Source organism: Schistosoma mansoni, chromosome 2 (genome assembly GCF_000237925.1).
Source record: "Schistosoma mansoni strain Puerto Rico chromosome 2, complete genome".
NCBI lineage: Eukaryota > Metazoa > Platyhelminthes > Trematoda > Strigeidida > Schistosomatidae > Schistosoma > Schistosoma mansoni.
The window spans coordinates 33,884,138-33,906,589 of record NC_031496.1 but is presented as its reverse complement, the minus strand read 5'-3'; the positions used below and the strand labels follow the sequence as shown (position 1 = coordinate 33,906,589).

Here is a 22,452-nt window from a genome sequence, read left to right as displayed (position 1 = left end):
CGTACTGATACCGACATAGACAGTAATCCTATAGTCTGCGTCGTTTGATGGCTTCTGGATGTAATCCTGTTTTGACAGGGAATAATCATTCCAGTGTACCGGTCATTCTGTGTTGTCACAATTTAATGTGGGAACTCACCAATGCTGTTCCAGCAAATAACTAATGTAGAAGGATAGTTGTTTTTGCTGTGTCATCTCATTTTTACAAGTTAACATTTTTGTTCACTTTGAGAACTTCGGATCGTAGTGAAATACTTACTACGAGCAGTGCTGAGGGGTTTCATTGCATCATATTTACTAAATCTTGACTAAATTTCAGCGTCTTTCGTGTCCGTAAGCATTACAGCTCACAGTCGACCTTGAGAGGCTGTCTTTCTTTTTTCAAGCTGCTCAAAAACAATTAAAGCACGAGTAGGGAATTGCACTGCACTGATATATTTTTGAATTTTGAGACCATAGTACCGCATTCTACGAAATACAAGCTGACTAATTGCCACATGGAATATCCAAAAGTGATGTGGTATAGGTTCTGGACATACCTCTCCCAGCTGGGAGCTTTTAATCAAGCCAATAAAGTTAGCACCAATGTTTGGAACTTGTAAAGTTGTTTCGCTGAGATTGATTGCCTTTAGAACTTCATGAGCTGCCCAAAGTTAGTGATTTTGGCAACATAAGAGGCGACGAAGAGAGTAACTTGAATAGTATGACCTACTCAAAACTATAATTTCGTTCCAGATATTTCCATAGAATATGAAAGGAGACGATTACCGTAAAGAATGTTTCTGTTTGTTTATCTTACTGCTTGTTCTGTTATTTATCCTCACTCACCTTGACTATAAGTTTTTGGCGGCTCTTGAAGTAATTTTCCAGTCATGTCGGTTAACGCTGCTAGCATGCTCACCCTCGGGGGAGAGAGGACGAGTGGCGAATCTGTTCGCAAACAAAATGGTAAGTTTTCTTATGTTTGTCTGGAATTGAGAGGTTTATTTTAATCAAGTTATGAGCCAGTGTTTTGTTGTATAGATACTTGTATATGGTGGGAATAAAAACATTCAAAGGAATGAAAATCCCCGAAAATTAGTTACTTATGTTACGAGCGTGTCGATGTTGTAGAGAAAGTGCATAGCTTTAGCTTGTAGCGATTTGAATAAATACTAGTCTGATAACCAAAACCTTAGTTTGGTCACTGCTATCAGCAAAGGCGTGTATGTCAAATATAAGGCCTGGTCAAAACGTCTGTATGACGTAGTGCCGTTCAATATTCTGTCTCATGAATAGCTCTATTGTTTCGGGGAATTTGGCAATTGAGCTGTGATCCAACACTTTGTCTCAGGCAATGAATCATATTGAATAAATGAAGTATAGGTAGACTCAAAATAATTTTATGAAAGTTTACACTGTCAGGTAGCTGCAGAAAGTACTGCTTTCTTAACACAATGGCTTTTTGCACACCCAGTAGTGTTATGTAAAATCCAGAATTCAAAATGTTAGAAAATTGTTCACTTTTCATCGTGTTGATGCGGAGATGAGCTGCCAGTGGAGCATGTAGAAAACAAGGTAATCTCTTAAATATCATTTATGCACTATGTTTGTAATTTTCGAATGAGAATGTTTGCGCACAAGGTTTTCCCGTTAGATAAACGAATTGTATCAATTCCGTGACAGACCAAATGATTCAATCATATTTCTATTTTGGGCCTGAAATTTGATTTGTAGACAAAAGTATTCATTTGTTCCTTAAACTCTGGTTGACTAGTTAAAAGCTTTTCGAACCTACTGCTTTTCTTATTATGTAATTCATTCCTGGTTCTCACCCCCATTTTTCACCTAAATGTTATTGCTGTTACCCGTTAATCCGAACCGAAGTAAATCATAAACGAAGTATGTTTTCCTAGACACTACATGGAAGATTGTGTTTGTTATTTCCAATACTCGCGGTACTTAATTTATTGATTGTAATATAAGCAGTTGCTTGTTTTTGAAGTCTTGTTCTGTTCAAAGTAATGAACAATTTAAGTTTAAATACTTCGTCCGGTTATCTCCGGATCATACTACGTTGATGTCGATTTCTCTTTTTGGTCACCTTTGCAAACATTAGTAAACATTAAACCGGTTTAAGTGACCCTAGGAGGTTTAGATCACGTCAGTTAACGCCTGAGTACGGAACAGGTGTGCGTTGACTTTGTTATGTCCCGATAAGAATAATGAATGGAAACTTTGAGATATATTTATGAACCAATGCTATGTATGTATTTTTTGTCGTATAATCGCTAAGTAACTAAACTATTCGTATTCGTGTCCCTCTTATTATAAGGGCCCCCAAATGCCCTGGTACGGCCAAGAGTGGGGAGAGTCTGCTCTCCATCTCGAAACTCTCACATGGCCACACGAATATATAGCCTCTGCCAGGGAAGTACTACTCATTGCCTTCTCGTGGCATTACTGTTGTTTACAAAATTGAGAGGACGGCGCTTTAACCGGGTTGGTGGACATGGAAAGTCCACATAGGGGAGCTGGGAAACCCTCATTCCAAACCAATGGTGCACATGGGCTCCAGTATCCTGAGGGAACAAATGGCATATGAATCAGTCGTTAGTCACCGGCTACCATGGGACTGCATCTCACGATGCTCCAGACTTTTAGGTCTAAGGCTTCAGGTGTGGCCCCCTAAGAAAACCACCTGCTTCAGTTTGGGTACCTGGGCAGTACCACAGCCCTCACACAAATCAAATGAGATTTATGTGGTGCTTTTTTGTACCAATATTTGTGTTTAAATAAAATAATAAACAAATATTATAAGCTTTATTTTGAACTATATTTTTATGTAATTTACCATTCCTAAATTATGCCCTGTCTATTACTTACTATCTTCCCTATTCACAGCCACATTTGGCTGAATTTTGTGCACATGTTATTTTCTATTTTATGGTGCGATATGGTCAGTTTGATTGGTATATAAACTCAGTATGTTTGAAATATAATGATTCATACCTCAGAGGGTGTCCTTGACTTAAGTGGCTGGGCTAGGCAGAAGCATGGCTGACAAATACTCTAGACTGCTCGTACGGTTTTCGTGTGTCACTGTTCCAACCGATAATTCGCTGCTCTCTGATTGGCGGTTTTATCACGTCGTAAGTTAACAAGGCATCCACTCGGCCACAAGTTATAACAGACTTCAGTTCCCAAACCATGGGATCACATTAATAAGATAAACAGTGAAATAAATATAACAGTGACAGTAGGAAAGATTCGACATTAAAAACATGATTTAAAAAGGCAGTAGAGGAATACTGAAATTTCACATCGCGAAGAATATATGGAGTAAGTGCATCTTTGCCATTATTGACAATTTTAAGTCATCAGACGTCTCCAGTCACGAATCGCGGTCATTCCTCTGACGCAGTCAGATAGCTTTTGTCCACTTGCATGGCTCTGATCATGTTAACATTATGGACTGCCGCTAGGTTTTCACTCGACCGCTTCTAGCTTTCACACTACTGTACTAGTAAACATCACCCGTCGATGTAGGCGGTGATTCGACATGCGTAACATCACCTCAATCAATGGGTATACATAATTTCATCAAAGTATTCGACAGCTTCATTCCATACTATGCGTCTAACCTCAATGTTCACTCGTTTACCCCACAACGCCCCCAAATGCCTACAAGATGTGAGCAACGCATTGAAAACATATGATTAGCCTATGCTTGCCCCCTCCTTATAAGATCACTGGTTAAGATAGGTATTAAGTAGAACGATGTAATTGGTCATACCAATTAACGGGATATTGAGTCGTCATATTAACTGGGAAAGTTAATCTGACCGATTGCATCAAATATTGTGGAGTTTTTTATGATTTGACTCCATTTTTGAGATCAGAAAAAACAGACTTTTCAAAATGAACTAAAAGTAAACCTATCAAATTCGGTATGCACGAGCATCCATACTGTTATAATTGTATTTTGCTAATAAACGACCCAGCTATTCCTATTGCTTAGTATTCTTATACGATGACACTCGACAAGACCCCAAAATCAGAACACTTTGAACAGGAATCACTGATTTGAATAACGTTCATCTATTTATAGTATATACATAAAAAGCTTCTAGATTTCTCTCCGATAATTTGCCCGGGCTGATTAGTTTAGAATTAGCCAATCAGCGCGCAGCAACACCATCATGCATGAAACATGCTTTAATCCAATCTATGTCCCGCTAACACATACATGCATCAAAACCTAATGGTAAACCTTTATTTTGTAACGATTGATAGGATTGTGATATAGACGAAAACATTTTTGACATTCTCCTAAGTACTAACCATATCGTAAATGTTATGTGGTAAAGTTAATCTGACCGTTCAAAAAATGCATTATATTACATAACAGCTATGAAACATTTCCAATGAAGTAGAAATATAAAAAGGTTGGATTTATTTGATCAGTTACTTATGAAACACCTGGCGTTTCCATTAATAACTGGAAGATTGGTATAGCGGTATATAGCTAAGGCGAAATTAGCGGTCAAATTTTAGTAGTGAACCACTTCGGCTTATATATTTAAACCAATTGATCTCAGAATATTTTCAGTCGTCAACGTTCTATAAAGTTGTTAACAACTGGTTTTAGTCATAAAATCAATGGTCGTTATTCTGTAACTCATCAGTAGCCTCATTGGTGTGTGTGATAAGTTTCTACTTTGTTTCTGACCATAATTCATGGTCTATTAAAAAAATGCATAGTTAAGGACTTAAATTAAAATGTTATCTCAACCAATCTAGATATACCCACGTCACTTAAAAACTAATGGTAATATTTTGCATTGTGTTCTCCATTCATACTGTTTGCTTATTGTTATTCACCATATCGTGGAAGTATGCTTTTCTCTCTGAAGCTATTTCAACGACTAGACAATCATACAGTTATTTAATGGTTTCACCGTTTACGAGATAACTTTGCTAAGAGGTTTGGACTTCAATAATTCATTAGTTCTCTAGTCATTTGAATCCAGTCGGTTTTGGGATAGCTCTAACTATTGTAGCAAGTTAGATCATCACTTGGGGTAGCTCATTAACGTGGATTACAATGAACCTATTACTTACCTCCCTAAACTCATATGTGGGAAGGTTAAGTAGCAATAGAAATCATCTTTAACCATATGCAATTGATATGATGTTCTACTTAAGTTTACTCGTTTTTAAATAAATTTTCGTTCTAATTGCAGTTCTCGCTGCTTGCTCAATCGCTAACATCGTTAAGACCAGCCTAGGTCCTGTCGGTCTTGATAAAATGCTGGTAGATGACGTTGGAGACGTGACAATCACCAACGATGGGGCCACTATCTTGAAATTGCTTGACGTTGAGCACCCTGCAGCAAAAATTCTTGTTCAGCTTGCACAATTACAAGATGAAGAAGTTGGGGATGGGACAACATCTGTTGTAATTCTGGCTGCTGCACTGCTCAAGAATGCAGACGAATTGATTTCTCGTTTTGTTCATCCTACCACAGTAATCAATGGTTATCGGTTGGCCTGTCGAGAAGCTTGTAAGTACATACAGGAACACATGGCATATGATGTAAATAAGCTGGGTAAGGCTGGGCTAATAAATGTGGCACGAACAGCTATGTCAAGCAAGCTTATCAATTTGTAAGTTATTCACTTCGGTTGTACACATTATTAATTTTAGAGATGCCGACATGTTTTCACAAATGGCTGTGGATGCACTTATGGCTGTTGAAGTCTCTGGAGGCCCCAAAGGTCCTGTTTATCCCATAAAAGCAGTTAACATTCTGAAAGCTCATGGACGATCCATGTCAGAGAGCATGTTGATAGATGGTTATGCTCTCAATTGCACAGCTGCCAGCCAACAAATGCCACGAATAATAAAGAAGGCGAAAATTGCCTTTCTGGATTTCAGCTTACAAAAAGTTAAAATGAAATTGGGAGTTCAAGTATGTTTAATATGAAAATCATGATATTCGAAATATTAAGAAATCGATTAAAAATGATAAATACGAAATGTCATGTAAAATATTTTACTGAACTAGAACGTAGTAGAAAGCAACAGCGAAATCACTACCGACTTCAATTGAGTCATGATTGGTAGCAAACTGAATCACTTAGTTGCAAAGAACCGTAACGGAACCAAAATGCTAGTCCAATACATTTTTCTTTCATATCATGATTCTATTTTGTCAGCTAGTCACCTGTGGACTATCCGCCCAGTCCTTGCGTCGCTAAATAATGTAAGATATGGAAGCTCCCAGGGTGAAATTTACAAAATATAAAAGCTACCAGTGAGTGAGAGTTTCAAGGTGCCAACACCAGTCGGATTATCATCCCAAACATAAAGCTAAATAATCAGTCTCATAATTGTATATCATGACATTTGATATTCTTCTATGACAGCTGTCGCAAACTGTTTGATCCACTAAACTTATCAAAGTGATCATTTTCGTTAAACTGTTTTGTAACATTAAGAATTCACTTTTTTTGAAACCTTTTGAGTGGCTCATCCCACAACTCGACAAAAATTTGGTTAGGAAGTTTTTTGTATCATCAAATTAAATTGTTAACAAAATAACGACTTTTATTTTTTCATTATTTTTCCCAAATTATTTATTATAACAGGTTGTGGTTAAGGATCCTGCCCAACTGGAGGCTATCCGTCAACGTGAAGCTGATATCACAAAAGAACGTATACAAAAGATTCTTAATGCTGGTGCTAATGTTATTCTTACAACTGGTGGAATCGATGATCTATGCATGAAGTATTTTGTTGAAGTTAATGCAATGGCTGTACGACGATGCAAAAAAGTTGATTTGAAAAATATGGCAAAAGCAACTGGAGGTCAGCTTATTGTTAGCTTAGCAGATATGGAAGGTGATGAAGTTTTCGATCCAACAAAATTAGGAAATGTAATTCATCTATTTATTTCAGTGTAGTTAATTCAAAACAATTTTTTTATTTTCGGTTTAGGCAGAGGAGGTATCTCAAGAACGCATATGTGATGATGAATTAATTATACTGAGAGGTCCTAAAGTTCATCCATCGGCAAGTATCATTTTACGAGGTGCTAATGACTTTTATGTCGATGAAATGGAACGATCTTTACATGATGCACTTCTGGTTAGTGTCAATGTCCATTATTTTATTATTATTCTGATATTTTTCTGTCTTACAAGTAGAGGAACAATTCATCTGTTAAGTTATATATTTAAATACAGATTCATTGTTCACATAATGATACTTGTACATTTTTAGATCTCCTTTTTCAACATAAAGTGGTTTATTGTCCAACAGGTTTTATTTTGCATTTGCATAACCGTATCATCCGATGTATTCCATTATATTTAACGTTTATTTAATATAACCCAACTAGACAAGTTGATAGGCTCCAATGGGTAATAACTTCACAGACTGTTATCACTTATGAATCGAACTACATTTAGTTTTTTCCAATCCAGCAGCCCTAATCTGATTGATAATGCATACTAAGACTGGTGTAAATTTATTAACTGCCGTATCACCTGATCATCACACTAAGCGTTGAAAACTTTCTAGTCATCATAGTACTTTAATATTTTGTAAATATTCATCTGTATCCTTTGACTTATTCTCCGTCTGTTGTTTGTTAGCTTAATTCACCGTCCAACTGATTTTTACTTCTCAGTAAGATGATTGTAGTCCGTGACGTAAGGAAAAGCTAGAGGCAATCATTGTTTTTAATAATGACAGGTTGCAGAAAACGTGGACCACTGTAGGTTTGGGACTAACTACGTTTACACTAGTCTGAGGCACTCAATTAGTGTACGACCTGTGGCAAATATTTGTTTGCTCAAATTGCCATACTTTATCAATATATGCCTGGTCCAGCGCTTTAACCGGGTCGGTAGATATGGAAGACCCACCTAGAGCAGTGGGAAAACCTAGATTCCCAACCAGTGATGCACATGGGCTATAGAATCCCGAGGGAAAAATGGCGTATGAACCTATTGTTAGTCACCAGCTACCATGAAACTACATCCAGCGTTGCTCCACTGCTTCGTGGATTAGACCTGTAGGTCAAAGGCGGCTTGGAGATTGGCCTCCTAAAATAGCCACCTGCTTTGGTTTGAGCGCATATATATTTGATACCTCTTTGTACTAATGTTTATGGGTTTAAATAATAATAACATCAACAAAAGCAGAATAGTAAACGAGTTGAAATAGTCTTAGTACCAATGATGGTCAGAAAAACTAAGCATTAAGAATATATTTCAAGAAGACTGAATAAAAAGTTATGTATGAAGGGGTTCAAGATCACAGGAAGAAACATATAGTAAATGCATCTGCATCATTGTGACCGATTCTAAACCGTATTATACGTCTCAAACCACTAATCACACTATGGGAAGCACAACTAGGTTGTCTGTGTCTACCAACATGGCTCAGACAAACAGTCAATGACTTCATGGAATAATGCCATGCATTGGTATAAACACCCCTAGTCCGGAACCTTAGAAACAGTTGTCTAACGTCTAGGTGTTAGCCAGGGTTCAAGTCAGCTGGATGCTTTGGTTTCCATTGTTTCGGTTATTAATCTAAGGGATACTCTCTTGTTTAAGTAAATTAGTTATCATACTCAGTGTCTCTAGATTGTCACTCTAAGCTCCATTATTTCAATGTACGTTGAAATATTAGAATTTAACCGATTGCTAATGATAATTTATTGGCTACTACACGACCTATCTAAAGATATGTCTTATTATTTTGCATTACCACTTCGTTATTTCCGTTAAAAATGCAAAAGCTTTCCTCTTGGTAAATTTATACTCACTTTTTATAGGTTTATCATAAGCTGCCGTGATCCTTATCGTAGCGTTCAATCATTATTAAATATTTCTTTGACATGCCTCTTTAATCTTTGAAGGTTTCGATGTATAATTTGTCATTTTAGTAACTTTATTATGTCGAGTCCATTTTTCGCTCTAAGTTCACCTTCATTAATGAATTATCCCAAATCCTACTCAGTTTTCCTAATCTGCAATCTTTTCGTACAATTGATCCTGATAGAAACCTATTAGCTGCATAATCGTTTACTTGATCGGTTTTATATTTGCCATTCATTTGAAATTTAATTGTCCGCAAATGAAATGGACAGAATACGTTTGCACAAAAAAATCGGCACTGAAATACGTCTAATATTCAGAATCATATCGAATTACTCACTTTTTTTCATCAACCGCACCATACACACTACCATTAGATTTCCATCCACTTCGGTAAATGATGTTAGATGTATTATACCCATACATAACAAGTAAAGTATCGTTATGTTTGACTTGCAGACTAGAAAGTTCCATTTTGTGACTCATAGTTAATTTTAATTTTGTCAGGTGGTCAAACGAGTCCTGGAAAGCAAACGCATTGTACCTGGTGCTGGGGCTTGTGAAACAGCAGTCTCAATCTATCTGGAAAATTATGCTTTAACCTTAAGTTCACGTGAACAGCTAGCTATTGCTGAATTCGCTCGAGCTATGCTTTCTATTCCGAAACAGTTGGCTGTGAATGCTGGTGTCGATTCAACTGAACTAGTTGCACGTTTGCGATCTTGTCACAATTCAAGTCAAAGTAAACCTGATCAAGCTCATTACAAGTGGTAAGTTACTAATTTAAGTGTTCTCTAAGTACGTTTTTAAAAGATGTCGATACTTCTACGGATTTTAGTGGCTAAACATAGGATGGAGTCGAATAAGTCTTTAACTTATAAACTATCCATCGGATCAGTACATAGTAAATAGATATTAAAGAGTTATTTCTTTAAATAAGTCATTCTTGTCACCGTTAGCGGATAAAGTAATCGGAAGGTAAGTCAAATAATGTCTACAGGGCTTATGTAGTCAGTGAATAGCTCATTTTTACGTGAAATAAGCATTGATGATGTCTAGAACAACAAAGTAAGCTTCATATGAACTCAAAACACAACCAACGGTATTCTTTTTATTCTCGTTCTTTTGCTTATCTGGTCGCTTGTATGGATATTTTTATTTAAAAAGGTTAATTATGATCATATCAGTCAAATTCAAACCAGCTTCTATGTAAAGCATTTCCAGTGTGTGTCTATATTACTGATTATTTTCATAATGTGTATGTGTGTGTATGAACAGCTGTAGAATAACATCATCATTATTTCAATATTCAATATGTTGCACCTTAGTGTTAAGTTGTCTTCTCATCAACAAAATACGGTTGTTAGTGACATTATTTCGGAAAAAGACGGGACTATTATTCACTCTCGATTCAGGAGATTGGATCATTTGATGGTAGAACACCTTAGGGAACTGTTCAACTGGCCTTTAGCCATACTTCAGTTACTCAAGCAACCTGAATAGGAAATTGATGTAAGTCCTCCAACCCTTGGTCAGGTTGAAAAGGTAATAGGTAATCTAAAGCGAAGAAAAGCAACAGGACCTGATCGACTAACCCCCGAGATAACATGGCTCAGAATGAATCACGATGGCGTAGGTGTATACACTCTTTGTTTTGCCTTATACTATGAGATTAAAATTGCTTTAGACCTTTCTTTCTAGGAACGAATTCTCTCTTCCGGTATTATATCCTTAAATACAATTTTTTATATATTACTGCCATTGAAGTAACTACTATGAATGTGGTGTTCATCTTATGCTAATGAGGTGTGGCAACTTGGACCGATGCATATATGTACCCGGTCCTACGTTGTAGCTGACTGACTTAGATTTTTAAGGAATGTGGTCCAGTTTCAACATATAGATTAACTGAGATCTTAGCTAAAATCTGATTGGCCTCGATCGTTGATCGTCCCAGTCTATAAGAAAGGACAAAAATCCTCTTACGACAACCAAAGAAGAATCAGTTTGAATAATAAGGTGTATAAAATATTAGCCTCAATACCTTTTACAGGCTCTCTTATCAGACACTTATAGCTAACTGACGTCCGAATTGGTTACTTCAAGTTGTGTTCGTCAGGGTTGTCCGCTTTCTCCATTTTCACTTAACGTTTCCATCAATATGCTTTTGGGGATAACACTTATCGTCTGACTATCCAGAAGTTGATCTTCTACCAGAAGGAGATTAACTTGTTGACTTGATGATATAGTTCTGTTTGGTGAAGAAGCCGACATAATTCCGAGTCTTCTGACTACCTTAAAAATGCTTGCATGTTGGTAATGCGATGCTCTCTCCAAACGTAAAATATATCAGGATTGGTTTGCGTCATCACCTGAATTATTGATAGGAAGTGAGGTAGTTAAATGCATCAATCGTTTAACTTATCTTGAGAGTCTCGTCAATCTTGTTGGTCTGATCTCTCGAAACCTCAACATGTATTCCGAGGGCTCGATTGGCTTTTACAAACTTGTGTCACTTGTGGCGTACGCGACATATCCATATTCCAGCTAAAGAGCGAGTTTACTGCGCAGCTATTCACCTCATCTCATTTTATGGGTGTGAAACATGGTCGTTAAGAATAGAGAATATTCGCAGGTTACTGGTATTCGATCATGGCTGTCTAGAAGGTATTGCTCGTGCAGTTTGGGACCACGGAGTGAGCAATGCATAGGTTAGTAGTAGAGTACTAAGTAAACATAGCAAATTGATTGGTGAAGTAGTAAATCTTTATCAACTGAGGTGGTTGGTAAATGTGTTACGTGTGTCAAACAACCGCCTACCTGAACGGATGATGTCTGTTGTAGGAGTAGGTTGAAGAAACATAAGGGCAATCAATTCAAGAAATCATTGACAGTTTGACTGAGTTATGTTTACAGGTGTAAACTACTTGGTTACTGTCCTCGTCATTATCATAAACAACGGTTAATGACTTTGAGTGACATGGCTCAAGATTGTTTGCAATGATGCAGGTCCATTCATTCTCTGTCTTACGCCAAATTCTGAGCTTCTAAATTCCCCATAGTTTTGTTTGTGTTCTTATTAAATTAATTTTTATTTTCTCGAATCACATGTTCGATGCCCAATCTTTTCTATTACGATTGATACTGTAACTACCTGTATTATTGTGGAGTTTGGTGTGACAATTTTATATCTCTGTGCTAATGAGGTATGTCAACTTGAACCAATGTACATACGTATAAGGTTCTACTTTTTGACTGATTGTCTTGCAATCAGTTGTTTAATTCCTGCTGCCATGATGTATAACAATAGGACTCCCGGGAAGTACTGGATTTTTAAACCTACAGAACATGAATAGGTAAACAACAAATAATCATTGTATTTTTAAATGAGATGGATTGTAACTAACAGTACAATCCGGGACGAACATTTAGTCCAACGTGGGACTGGTCAGCTTGATGTACCTGAATTCCATCAGGTATATGCGTAACTTATTCATGTCATTGCAAGATGTAAATTGATAACTGAGTAATTGGAATGAAATTAACTGTATATTGACAATTTTTCTAGTTTGTTTGTAATCCATCGTATTGGATGCTTTTCAATGTTTCATAAGTTACTAAAAGCATAAAGTTGAGTTTGATTTACTTACCATAAAGAAACATATCTAAGAAAGATTTATGTATTTGTTATAACTTGTGGCGGAGTGGATGCCTTGCTAACGTATGACATGATAAAACCGCCAATCAAAGAGCAGCGAATTATCGATTGGAACAGTGACACATGAAAACCGTACAAGCAGTCTAGAGTGCTTATCGGCCCTGCTACTGCCTAGCCCAGCCAGTTAAGTCCAGAATATATATATATATATATATATATATATATATATATATATAGTCCCTTATTTCCAAGTTAATTGTGCATATATATTTATACTACTTATTATTAACTACTCATTTACTTTAGCCTTTTAACACATGAAAGTGTTATTATGTTACAAGTGATGTGATTCACTACAACTTTCGCTAACAATCTTGTTAAGTTTTGTTAGTGAGGTTATACCTTACTGACTTTCACAAGTTGTTCTATTCCTTGATAGACTGACATTTTTATCCCTTTTATTTTTCATCTTTTCAGGTGGGGATTAGACTTAAATAATCAATATGTAGCTGACTGCAAAGAAATAGGTGTTTTTGAACCACTTGTCTCTAAAATTAAAAGTTTAAAATTTGCTACTGAAGCCGCTATTACTATTCTACGAATTGATGATTTGATTAAATTAAAAGAAGAAAAACAACCTGATCACGATGGTGATGAATGTGGTTATTAACTGAATTCGATCACAGTTGATATATTTCTATCGTTTGTTGGAAGAAATATATGTGTTACATAACTTGAGATTATGTTTTATGCTAATTTGAAATTATCAGTAACGGGCTGTAGAGATTGTTTAGCGTAGATTAGTATCATGAATGGATCAGTGTTAGACCACCATTTAAAATCTGAAAGAACTGGATGGTCGTTTCGTCCTAGTAGGACACCCCTCAGTGGCGCGGAGCCACTATCCCGCACACGGGATTCGAACGCAAGACTGGTCTCGCCTGTGAACGCTTAACCTGAGCCAGCATTCAACGATGTTAATGTCTAACTTCAACCGATCCACGACATTGCGCGACCGTCCTCCATTGCCTGAGGAGTCCCATACTAGGACGAAACGGCCTTTCATTGCTTCCGGTTTTTCAATGGTGGTCTAACATTGATTTATTCATGAAATTAATCTAATTTCGAATCATAAGTAGACAATGTGATATCCGGTGCGAATGTGTCTCAATGTATTTTACATCATAGTGAGAAAGAGAATTAGCAAAGTAGGACGTAAAACAAGGAAAGAGTATTAACTGTTATAATTGCTAAACATGAAGTTCTATAGAGGACTTCTTGTCTATGTTATGATCGAAAATAGTTTTGTTCTCTTTCTTCACAAAGCCATGACACTTCTTATAAAGGTCTATTTCGGTCGGTAAAAAATAGTTTATTTGATATAAAATTTAGATAAGCTTGACTGGGATTTTAAAGGTAAATTAACTTGTTCTATTTAACTGCTACATTGTTGTGTGAATTAAACTTGTAAGTTAAATACGTAGGTTTTAGTCCGACAAGAAATTCTGTGTTTGTACATTGTAAAGAACCGTTGTAAAGAATCCTACTGACGGTAGGAAACCTGTATGATACATATCTTGGTTCCGTAACTTCACTAAGATCTTATGTTTCATACTCAGACAAATTTGTACACCACGAACTCTCTGCTTTTCGTTTCGTTTCATGAAAAGTGTCAAAGCCTAGATGCGATCGCAATTTGTGGCTAGTGAAAATAAGTGCTACTGGCCACTAAGCGTAGACCGACACAACTTCCCGTCTATTGATTATGTAATTTTCTCCCTAATATTGATTTATATTCGAAGCTTAGTGTAGACTGCTCATATTTGTGCTGAATAAAGTATTATGTAGCATATTGTCTGTTTTTCTTCATATTTGGTTGTGAATCGTGTATCTGGTATAGTGTGATCAGTATATCAATCAAGTATCCAGTCATGATAGTATTATTCCGGTCACCGATCGTATTATTGTATAATATTAGCATAATGCGGCAATCAGAAATTTTATTCTCTTATTATACTAGATCGTTGAAGCTTGGTGTACATTTATAATCTCTTTGTTGCAGAGAAGGGGGGGAGTAATCGAAAACTAATAACAATTGCTATATATCATATCCAACAACTCTACTCGTCTCTAGCTCCCAGATGCTCCATAAGATGAATTTTGGTAAGGTTTATTGGACATGATCAACTAGGACTGAATGTGTATCCAAACTAAATCAGATATATTTCAATTCAAAGACTACTAATAACAGTTTTATTAACTGAAAAGTTGTCACTGCATACAAATTAATGATGAAGTAACTATTACAAGGAAAAATACATTAGAATCAAATAACTAGATACAACTAACGTACACTAAAAGTTAATGGATAGAAATTACGGAAATTCGTTGAAGTTGACAAAAACGAAATTAAGATTGATTTTCCTTCTTGTACATTGAATTTGACATAAATGATCCCTAACAGCTTTTCAATATGATGTCATTAATTATTCAAGTTTTGCTTAATAGATAAGAGGAAGCACTTATTAATAAGCGAGTATTGAATGGCTATTGGTCCACCAGGGTGCTTGATATCTGTGTGGTTGCGCCACACGATTGAGCTGTATTGTTCAGATTGTAGTGATGAAGCCCATATAGGGTCTGGTTCTCTTGTGGGGCCGGGATGGAGCTGTACTGCTCGGGTTAAGCATGAGGGCGGTGTCTGGCTCTCCTGTTAAACAGGATTGAGCTGCACTGTTTGCGTTGTCATGTGAATGGTGTCTGGTTCTCCTGAAAGCCGGTGCCCACAAGGGTATATTATATAACTATGAAATTGAATCGCTATAAATAGGTTTTAATAAACATACGAATATAAATAAATGGGATAACAAATACCCTTCCAGATATTATCACTTGGATTTTTTTATTCATTTCAAGGAAATATTTATATCGAGTATAATTCCGTTAATCGGAATACAATTACTTTGTGATGAATATTCATTTACCGAGTGAAGTCCAGAGGTTATTCTAACTAAAACTCAATATATATATATATTTTTTTTTGATGACACTAGTTCATACAAGTAGAATTAATGTGTTTGAGTAAGAAGAACTGTGGAAGTGAAAATAATTTGGATTCAAAGCTGAAATTCCTATCATTGACTACAGAAACTAATTAGAATCATGTGCTACTAATGGGTTGTATGTTATTTTCACTGTTTGTACAGGTTATGATAGATTATTTGGCTCAGTATGTCATCTTTCTTTTGATTTGTAATTTTGTTACTGTTCCCATCTACTCAAATATGCTTAGTCATAATATTTTTAGTGTTAAAGCTAATTTCAGAAGGGGTTTTGTAGATATTACAGTAATTCCAATAGTTGAGATCATGAGTCAATTCAAGCTAGACCACCATGGAAAACCTGGAAGCACTGGACAGCTGTTTCGTCCTATTGTGGAACTCCTCGGCAGTGCGCATCTACGATCCAACCTCGCGAGATTCGAACCCAGGATTTATCAGTCTCGCGCGCAAGCGCTTAACCTCTAGACCACTAAGCCGACTGGCATCTAACAGTGTTAAGGTCCAGTGCTTCCAGGTTTTCTATGGTGTTCTAGCTTCAATTGATTCACGATTTCAACTATAATATAATTGTAGGAACTGAAGAGAATTTATCCAAAAGAATATTCTTCGTTCATAGATTAGTCTTTGAATAATAAACAATTAACATCATCATGCATGTAACAACTAAGTCATATCAGGTATATTTTAAGTATTTTGTATTTTACAATAAATGAGTTAAGACTGCTAAATAATGTTAATATGAATATCTGTGCAAGACATTGGAAATCTAAGTGATTATTGGTTTGAAACTGTCTGCTAGTTCCTTCCGTGTATTTTACATTGGTCCATTAAATCCTTGATTTTGTCTTACCACATTACTAGGTATATTCATGTTAACTGTCATTGTTTGATATGTTGGAGCAAATGCACCGAATGCACCACCCATATTTGGTGGTATCATACCATATCTAGCATAAATAGGATGTCGTATTGTTGATGCTTGTTGTTGTTGTTGTTGTCGTTCAGCTTCTGCTGCAGTAGCGGCGGCTGCAGCTTCTTTAGCAGCTTTTTCATCCATTTCTTGTGCAAGTGCAGCTTCTCGTTCACGTCGTTTTCTACTACGTGATTTACATAACATTAATTTTTCATGATTAATTATACAAAATGCAATAATTATACCAATTGTTAATAATAGTACAACAATTAATAAACAAGCTGATAATACAGAAGGTGGTAAATATATCTCTTCTTCCATTGGATTATTAGTCTTTCTTCGTCTTGTCTGTAATGTATTTGTTGTTAGTCGACGAAATGGGCAACGTTCTAATGCTTGATGTGAGCTAACTTTATCCGATGTAGTTGGTAAACCCTAGTTTTGAAAATAAATTTATTTTAACAAATGATGTTACGAATGCAATTGTAACCACAGTTATAATAATATAAGTAAAAAGGAAAAACACCATTGTCGTACTTAAATCAATCATCTGTAAGTTGTTATCTGGATGCTTCGATAAATTTGGTTAACGCCGATTAACGTTAACCATTGACCAACTCTGACCTAGGTTCCGGACTAAGTGGGACTCGTCAACAAAACGTATCTGCTATCGTAAAGAAACTGATATATTTTGTTGAATTATAACCGGTGTCACCTAGTATCAAAATTGGAAACTTAACAACTTGACTGTTCGACTAACGGTTGATTTTCTGTAACACTGAAATGTTCACATTGATGGATCACTGAGTTGTTTTCAATACGAATTTGTCTGGTATATTGACTGGTGTCAGTCTCTGTGAAAGTGACATAACATTGGAATTCACTAACTTTGTTATTGGGTAGTTAGAAGTAAATGAAAAGTTAATTCTCTATTAATAAAACAGTATAGTATATGATGCGCTTTGATTCATTAAAATATTCAAATAACTGTTATTCTAAATTGTTTAGTATAACTTTGGTCCATTGAAGTTAGATAATAACACCGTTGGAAGCCGGCTCAGTGGTCTACAGGTTGAGCGTTCGCACACGATCCCAGAGGTCCTAGGTTCGAGTCCTGCATAGGGTGTCGTGTATATGCATTACTGAGGAGTCTCATATTAGGAAGAAACGGTCATCCAGCGCTTCTAGGTTTCCAATAGTGGTCTAGCTTAGATCGACTAATGAATTAAAATATAAGTATAACTTGAACTTAGACGAGAAGTAAATGGTTCACTAGCTACTGACATGAATTATGAATAAATACCTCTGTTCATTTTGCCAAACAACGGAGAAATAAAAGTTGATTGGTGAATGTAATTATGACTTGATTTGTTCTTAGATAAGGTAGGATTAGTTACCTCTCACACTCTCGCTTTTCAGTGTGCTTGCCTTTTGCATGCTGGTAAACGTCATTTATTATTGCCGATACACTATTTCAACAACTTTTGAATATTCTCGAGTAAACTCACAGTACTACCAGGAGAACTGACCTGTTTAAACATTCAGTAAACAGGATATCATCTATTGGAATCAAATGAATAGGAATAGACCTCCTACAGTAACATCCATGTCTCTCAATGTCACAATTAATACTTTTTCCTACTGAGCTGTTTAAACCATAACTATTCTCATTCCATTAAATTCAACAAACTGTTGTAGCCCAGGATTAGAATTTAGGTGTTTTTGGCTCTGAGCAGAGCACGCAGCTAGTCAGTTGTAGAAACATTCTAGTAACACATCATTTGAAAAAAAATATGCTAATGATACTGCAAAGAAAGACAGTGAAAGCTTAATAATTCAATTATCCAGCTCAGGGAACAGAACGCCCTAAAAAACAACCTATTTACTTGCATTATAAGCAGAGATGGCTGGTGACTAGCCGTAGAATCCAGGACGCACACTTCGTCCTATTTAGGGTTCATCAGTTGGATGTGCATTCATCCTAGAGTTAATGTTCCAAAAAAAAGAGACTAATCAATTGTAATCCTTAACATCTATGGGAAAATTCAAACAACCAACACAAATGAACTGATTACTAACAGAAATAAATAACTTACACCTGGTGAAAATTGACAATCTACATTTGATGTAATATTAGCTGGTTTATGTTGAACAATAAATGGACATGGTTGAACTTCTTCATCACTTTGAAATTCTGTTGTATGATGAATATCAAGTGGTTTAGGTGGTAAACGTTCTCTTTTTAATCCATTTGATGAACGAAATACAACTTGGGTTAATTTATTACTAGCAAAACGTTCTGTATCTTCAAATGGTATAGAGTTATTTGTTAAACTTCTTCCATCAATACATATATATTGAGTTAACTGAAGTAATTAAGAAACAAAGTAAATGTGATAATAATGGCAGGGTGTTGTATCCCAAAAAGAATTGTGAACGGTAACTTTTGAGAACTATTTATGGACCAATGTGATATGTATATTTCCTATTTTATAATTGATCAGAGGGGGTTTCGTGGAGAATTTAGTATTTTCATTAGTTGAAATCATGAGTCAGTTGAAGCTCGACCACCATCGAAAACCTGGAAGCACTGGACGGCCGTTTCGTCCTACTATGGGACTCCTCAGCAGTGAGCATCCACGATCCCGCACTCGCGAGATTCGAACCGGCTCAGTGGTCTATCGGTGGTGGTCTAGCTTCAACTGACTCATGATTTTTCAACTGTGAAAATATTGTATAATTGTTAAGTAACTAAACTATTCATATTCGTGTTCCTCTTATCATAGGCTTTATTTTGACCTATAGACTGGTATTATACGATTTACCACTCTTGAGTTATCCCTAGTCTATTAATTACTGCTCCCTCTGTTCACAGCCACATTTGGTCAAATCTTGTATTTTATGGTACGATGTGGTCAGTTTGTTTAGTATATAAACTCAGTATGTTTGAAATACAATGATTCATATAGCAGAGGCTGAGATTGGTGTTCTGGACTTAACTGGCTAAGCTAGGCAGAAAGCAGGACCAATACGCACTCTCGACTGCTCGTACAGTTTTCGTGTGTCACTGTCCCAATCGATAATTTGCTCTTCTCTCATTGGCGGGAATCAGCACGTTCATATAACAAACAGGGCACGCACGCAGTCACACGTTATAACACAGGGGTAAGTGTTGACAACAACCAATCCAATTAAAAGTGGAAAGGACAAGTGACTACTAGTAGCAAAAATTTCATGGTTCATTTCTATCTGAAATTTGTCTTGTTAGTCAAGTTATCTAGAAGGACAATCATATTTTCATAATGAAACTAATCAACTCAGAGAAAATACAATTGAGTTGAATTTAATGAAATGGTTCCATTATTAATTTACATTTCATTCAAGTATTACTATTTTATTTATTTATTTAAACATAAATATTGGTACAAAGAGGAACCAGATATATATGCGCCACACAAATCTCATTTGGTTTGTGTGAGGGCTGAGATACTGCTCAGGTGCCAAAACTGAAGCAGGTGGTTTTCTTAGGAGGCCACTCTCGGAGCCTTCGACGTAAAGGTCTGATCCACAGGGCAGTGGAACATCGTGAGGAGATGCAGTCCCATGGTAGCCGGTTACTAACGATTGATTCGTACGCCATTTGTTCCATCAGGATACTGGATCCCATGTGCACCATTGGTTTGGAATCAGAGTTTCCCAACCTCCCTAGATGCACTTTCCGTGTCTACCGACCAGGTTAAAGCTCCGGACATTTGCTATTCGTTTTCTCAATTTCGTAAACAACAGTAATGCCACGAGAAGGCAGTGAGTAGGACTTCCCTGTCAGAAGCTATATACGCGTGGCCATATGAGAGGATTTCGAGAGGGAGAGCGTACTCTCCCCACTCCTGGCCGTACCAGGGCATTTCGGGGGAGCTTTGATAATTAAATAACTGTAAAATAATCGCTTAGTTGTAAATGTGTAAACACATTTTGGAAAAACCTTTTTTTTCATCCAAAATTTATTTTAATATTCAGTTATAACATGTAATAACCAATATGAAGTATGTATCGGTCAACAACATCGTTGAACAAACAGATATTAAAGCCAACAGTTAGCAGTTCTCTAAGAGACCTGAATGTTTTGGGTTAAGATCACTAACTGGATCTTGAGTACTCACTACTGAGGAGTCTTATACTATAATGAGACAATCCCTAAATGATCTCTAGTTTTCAATAGTTCCTCAATTGAAATCAATCCGTATTACATAACACCTACAAATTATTAAAGTTCCTGAGAAGAATGTCAACATTATCCAGAATTCATACGATGGATTACAGTGCAAAGTCGTGCATGGAGGACAGTTGACAGATGCATTTCCAGTAAGGATCGGAGTCAGACAAGGCTGTCTACTCTCCACATTCTTCTTTCTTCTGGTGATTGACTGCATTATGAAAACTTCGACATCTGACGGGAAACACGGAATACAATGGACATCTCAGAATCAATTAGACGATTCGGACTTCGCAGATGACCTAATCCTTCTATCTCATACACACGAACAAATACAAACGAAGACAGCAAATGTAGCAGCAGCCTCTGCATCAATAGGCCTCAACACACACAAAGGAAAAAGCAAGATTCTCAAATGCAACACGGAGAACACCAACCCAATCACAATTGATGGCGAAACTCTGGAAGATGTGGAAACATTCACGTACCTGGGGAGCATCATTGATAAGCAAGGAGGATCGGATGCAGATGTAAAGGCGAGGATTGGCAGAGCAAGGGCAGCATTTCTACAATTGAAGGACATATGGAACTCCAAACAACTGTCAACTAATTTTAAAGTGAGCATCTTCAATACGAGCGTCAAGACAGTCCTACTGTACGGAGCTGAAATGTGGAGAACTACTACATTCATCTTCAAGAAGGTATAAGTATTTATAAACAGTTGTCTACGCAAAGTACTCAACGTTCACTGGCCAGACACCATGAGCAACAGCGTTTTATGGGAGAGGACAAATCAGCTTCCAGATGAAGAGGAAATTAGGAAAAGACTTTGGAAGTGGATAGGACATACATTAAATAAATCACCAAACTGCATCACGAGGCAATCGCTAACTTGGAATGGTGAAGGGAAACGGAAAAGAGGAAGGCCAAAGAACACACTACGTCGAGAAATAGAAGCAGATATGAAATGAATGAATGTTAACTGGGAAGGATTGCCCAGAACAGAGTTGAATGGAGAATACTATTGGATGGCCTATACTCCTCCACGGGGCGGGGGTAACAGGTATAAGTAAGTAAGTAGCAACTTATCAAGCCATAAATTTTATAGTATTTAGATATATATATACTACTAACTTACTTGCATGATGCGTTGATAATAACGAAATAAAAATGGTGGTATTGTTTTCATACGAAATCCTAATTCTAAACCTAATAATTCATTATCATTTTTAATCCATGCTAAAAAATCTGCATCAATACAATCTACTGCTGGTAATTGGGATTCTTGAAATCTTGGTTCATATATAAATAAATAAAATTGATCATTATTACCAATCATAACACAATCTAAATAACTAATGATATCTGATGGTGATGGTAGATTATTCCAATGATCACATGACATATATAATACATCATGTATAGTTGAATTCATTTGTTCCAAGGTTTCATTCAAATCATTGATTCCTGTTATATTACTATTTATAGAGGCTAGGTCTGTTTCATTGATAGGTGATAGAGTGGTCGAAATAGTAGGAGCCGTAGGCGATGATGATGATGATGATGATTGTGTTGTCTTGGCAATATTTACTGATGATGATGATGATGAACTTTTCTTTGTTTCTACTGTTGGTAAACGTACAATAAAACAGCCTACATTTGGACAAAATTGACATATAGGTACTTTAGCATTAGATAAATAGGGTAACTCAAATGTTCGATCAGTTTTATA

General features: G+C 36.4%; 2 protein-coding genes across 2 annotated transcripts; one reads left to right on the top strand and one right to left on the bottom strand.

The window, feature by feature from the left end:
• Window positions 1-822: 822 nt before the first annotated feature.
• Smp_017360 (putative t-complex protein 1 subunit alpha (TCP-1-alpha) (CCT-alpha)) lies at window positions 823-13,272 on the top strand. Its single transcript, XM_018796445.1, has 7 exons — window positions 823-948; window positions 5,226-5,649; window positions 5,690-5,954; window positions 6,634-6,921; window positions 6,983-7,132; window positions 9,382-9,644; window positions 13,010-13,272. The coding sequence occupies exons 1-7, from the start codon at window positions 873-875 to the stop codon at window positions 13,200-13,202; spliced, it is 1,659 nt and encodes a 552-aa protein (XP_018650657.1). The 5' UTR covers window positions 823-872; the 3' UTR covers window positions 13,203-13,272.
• A 2,980-nt stretch (window positions 13,273-16,252) lies between these two features.
• On the bottom strand, window positions 16,253-22,155 carry Smp_017350 (hypothetical protein; the record flags this gene model as incomplete). Its single annotated transcript, XM_018796444.1, has 3 exons — window positions 16,253-16,942; window positions 18,604-18,873; window positions 21,859-22,155. The coding sequence occupies 3 exons, from the start codon at window positions 22,153-22,155 to the stop codon at window positions 16,409-16,411; spliced, it is 1,101 nt and encodes a 366-aa protein (XP_018650656.1). The 3' UTR covers window positions 16,253-16,408.
• Window positions 22,156-22,452: the final 297 nt, after the last annotated feature.

Bases quoted from the DNA above. Each gene is read 5' to 3' on its own strand.
- Smp_017360 (XM_018796445.1), top strand. From the start codon at position 873: ATGTCGGTTAACGCTGCTAGCATGCTCACCCTCGGGGGAGAGAGGACG. The intron at 5,650-5,689 runs GTAAGTTATTCA...TATTAATTTTAG, and splicing joins TCAAGCAAGCTTATCAATTT to AGATGCCGACATGTTTTCAC. The intron at 5,955-6,633 runs GTATGTTTAATA...TTATTATAACAG, and splicing joins AAATGAAATTGGGAGTTCAA to GTTGTGGTTAAGGATCCTGC.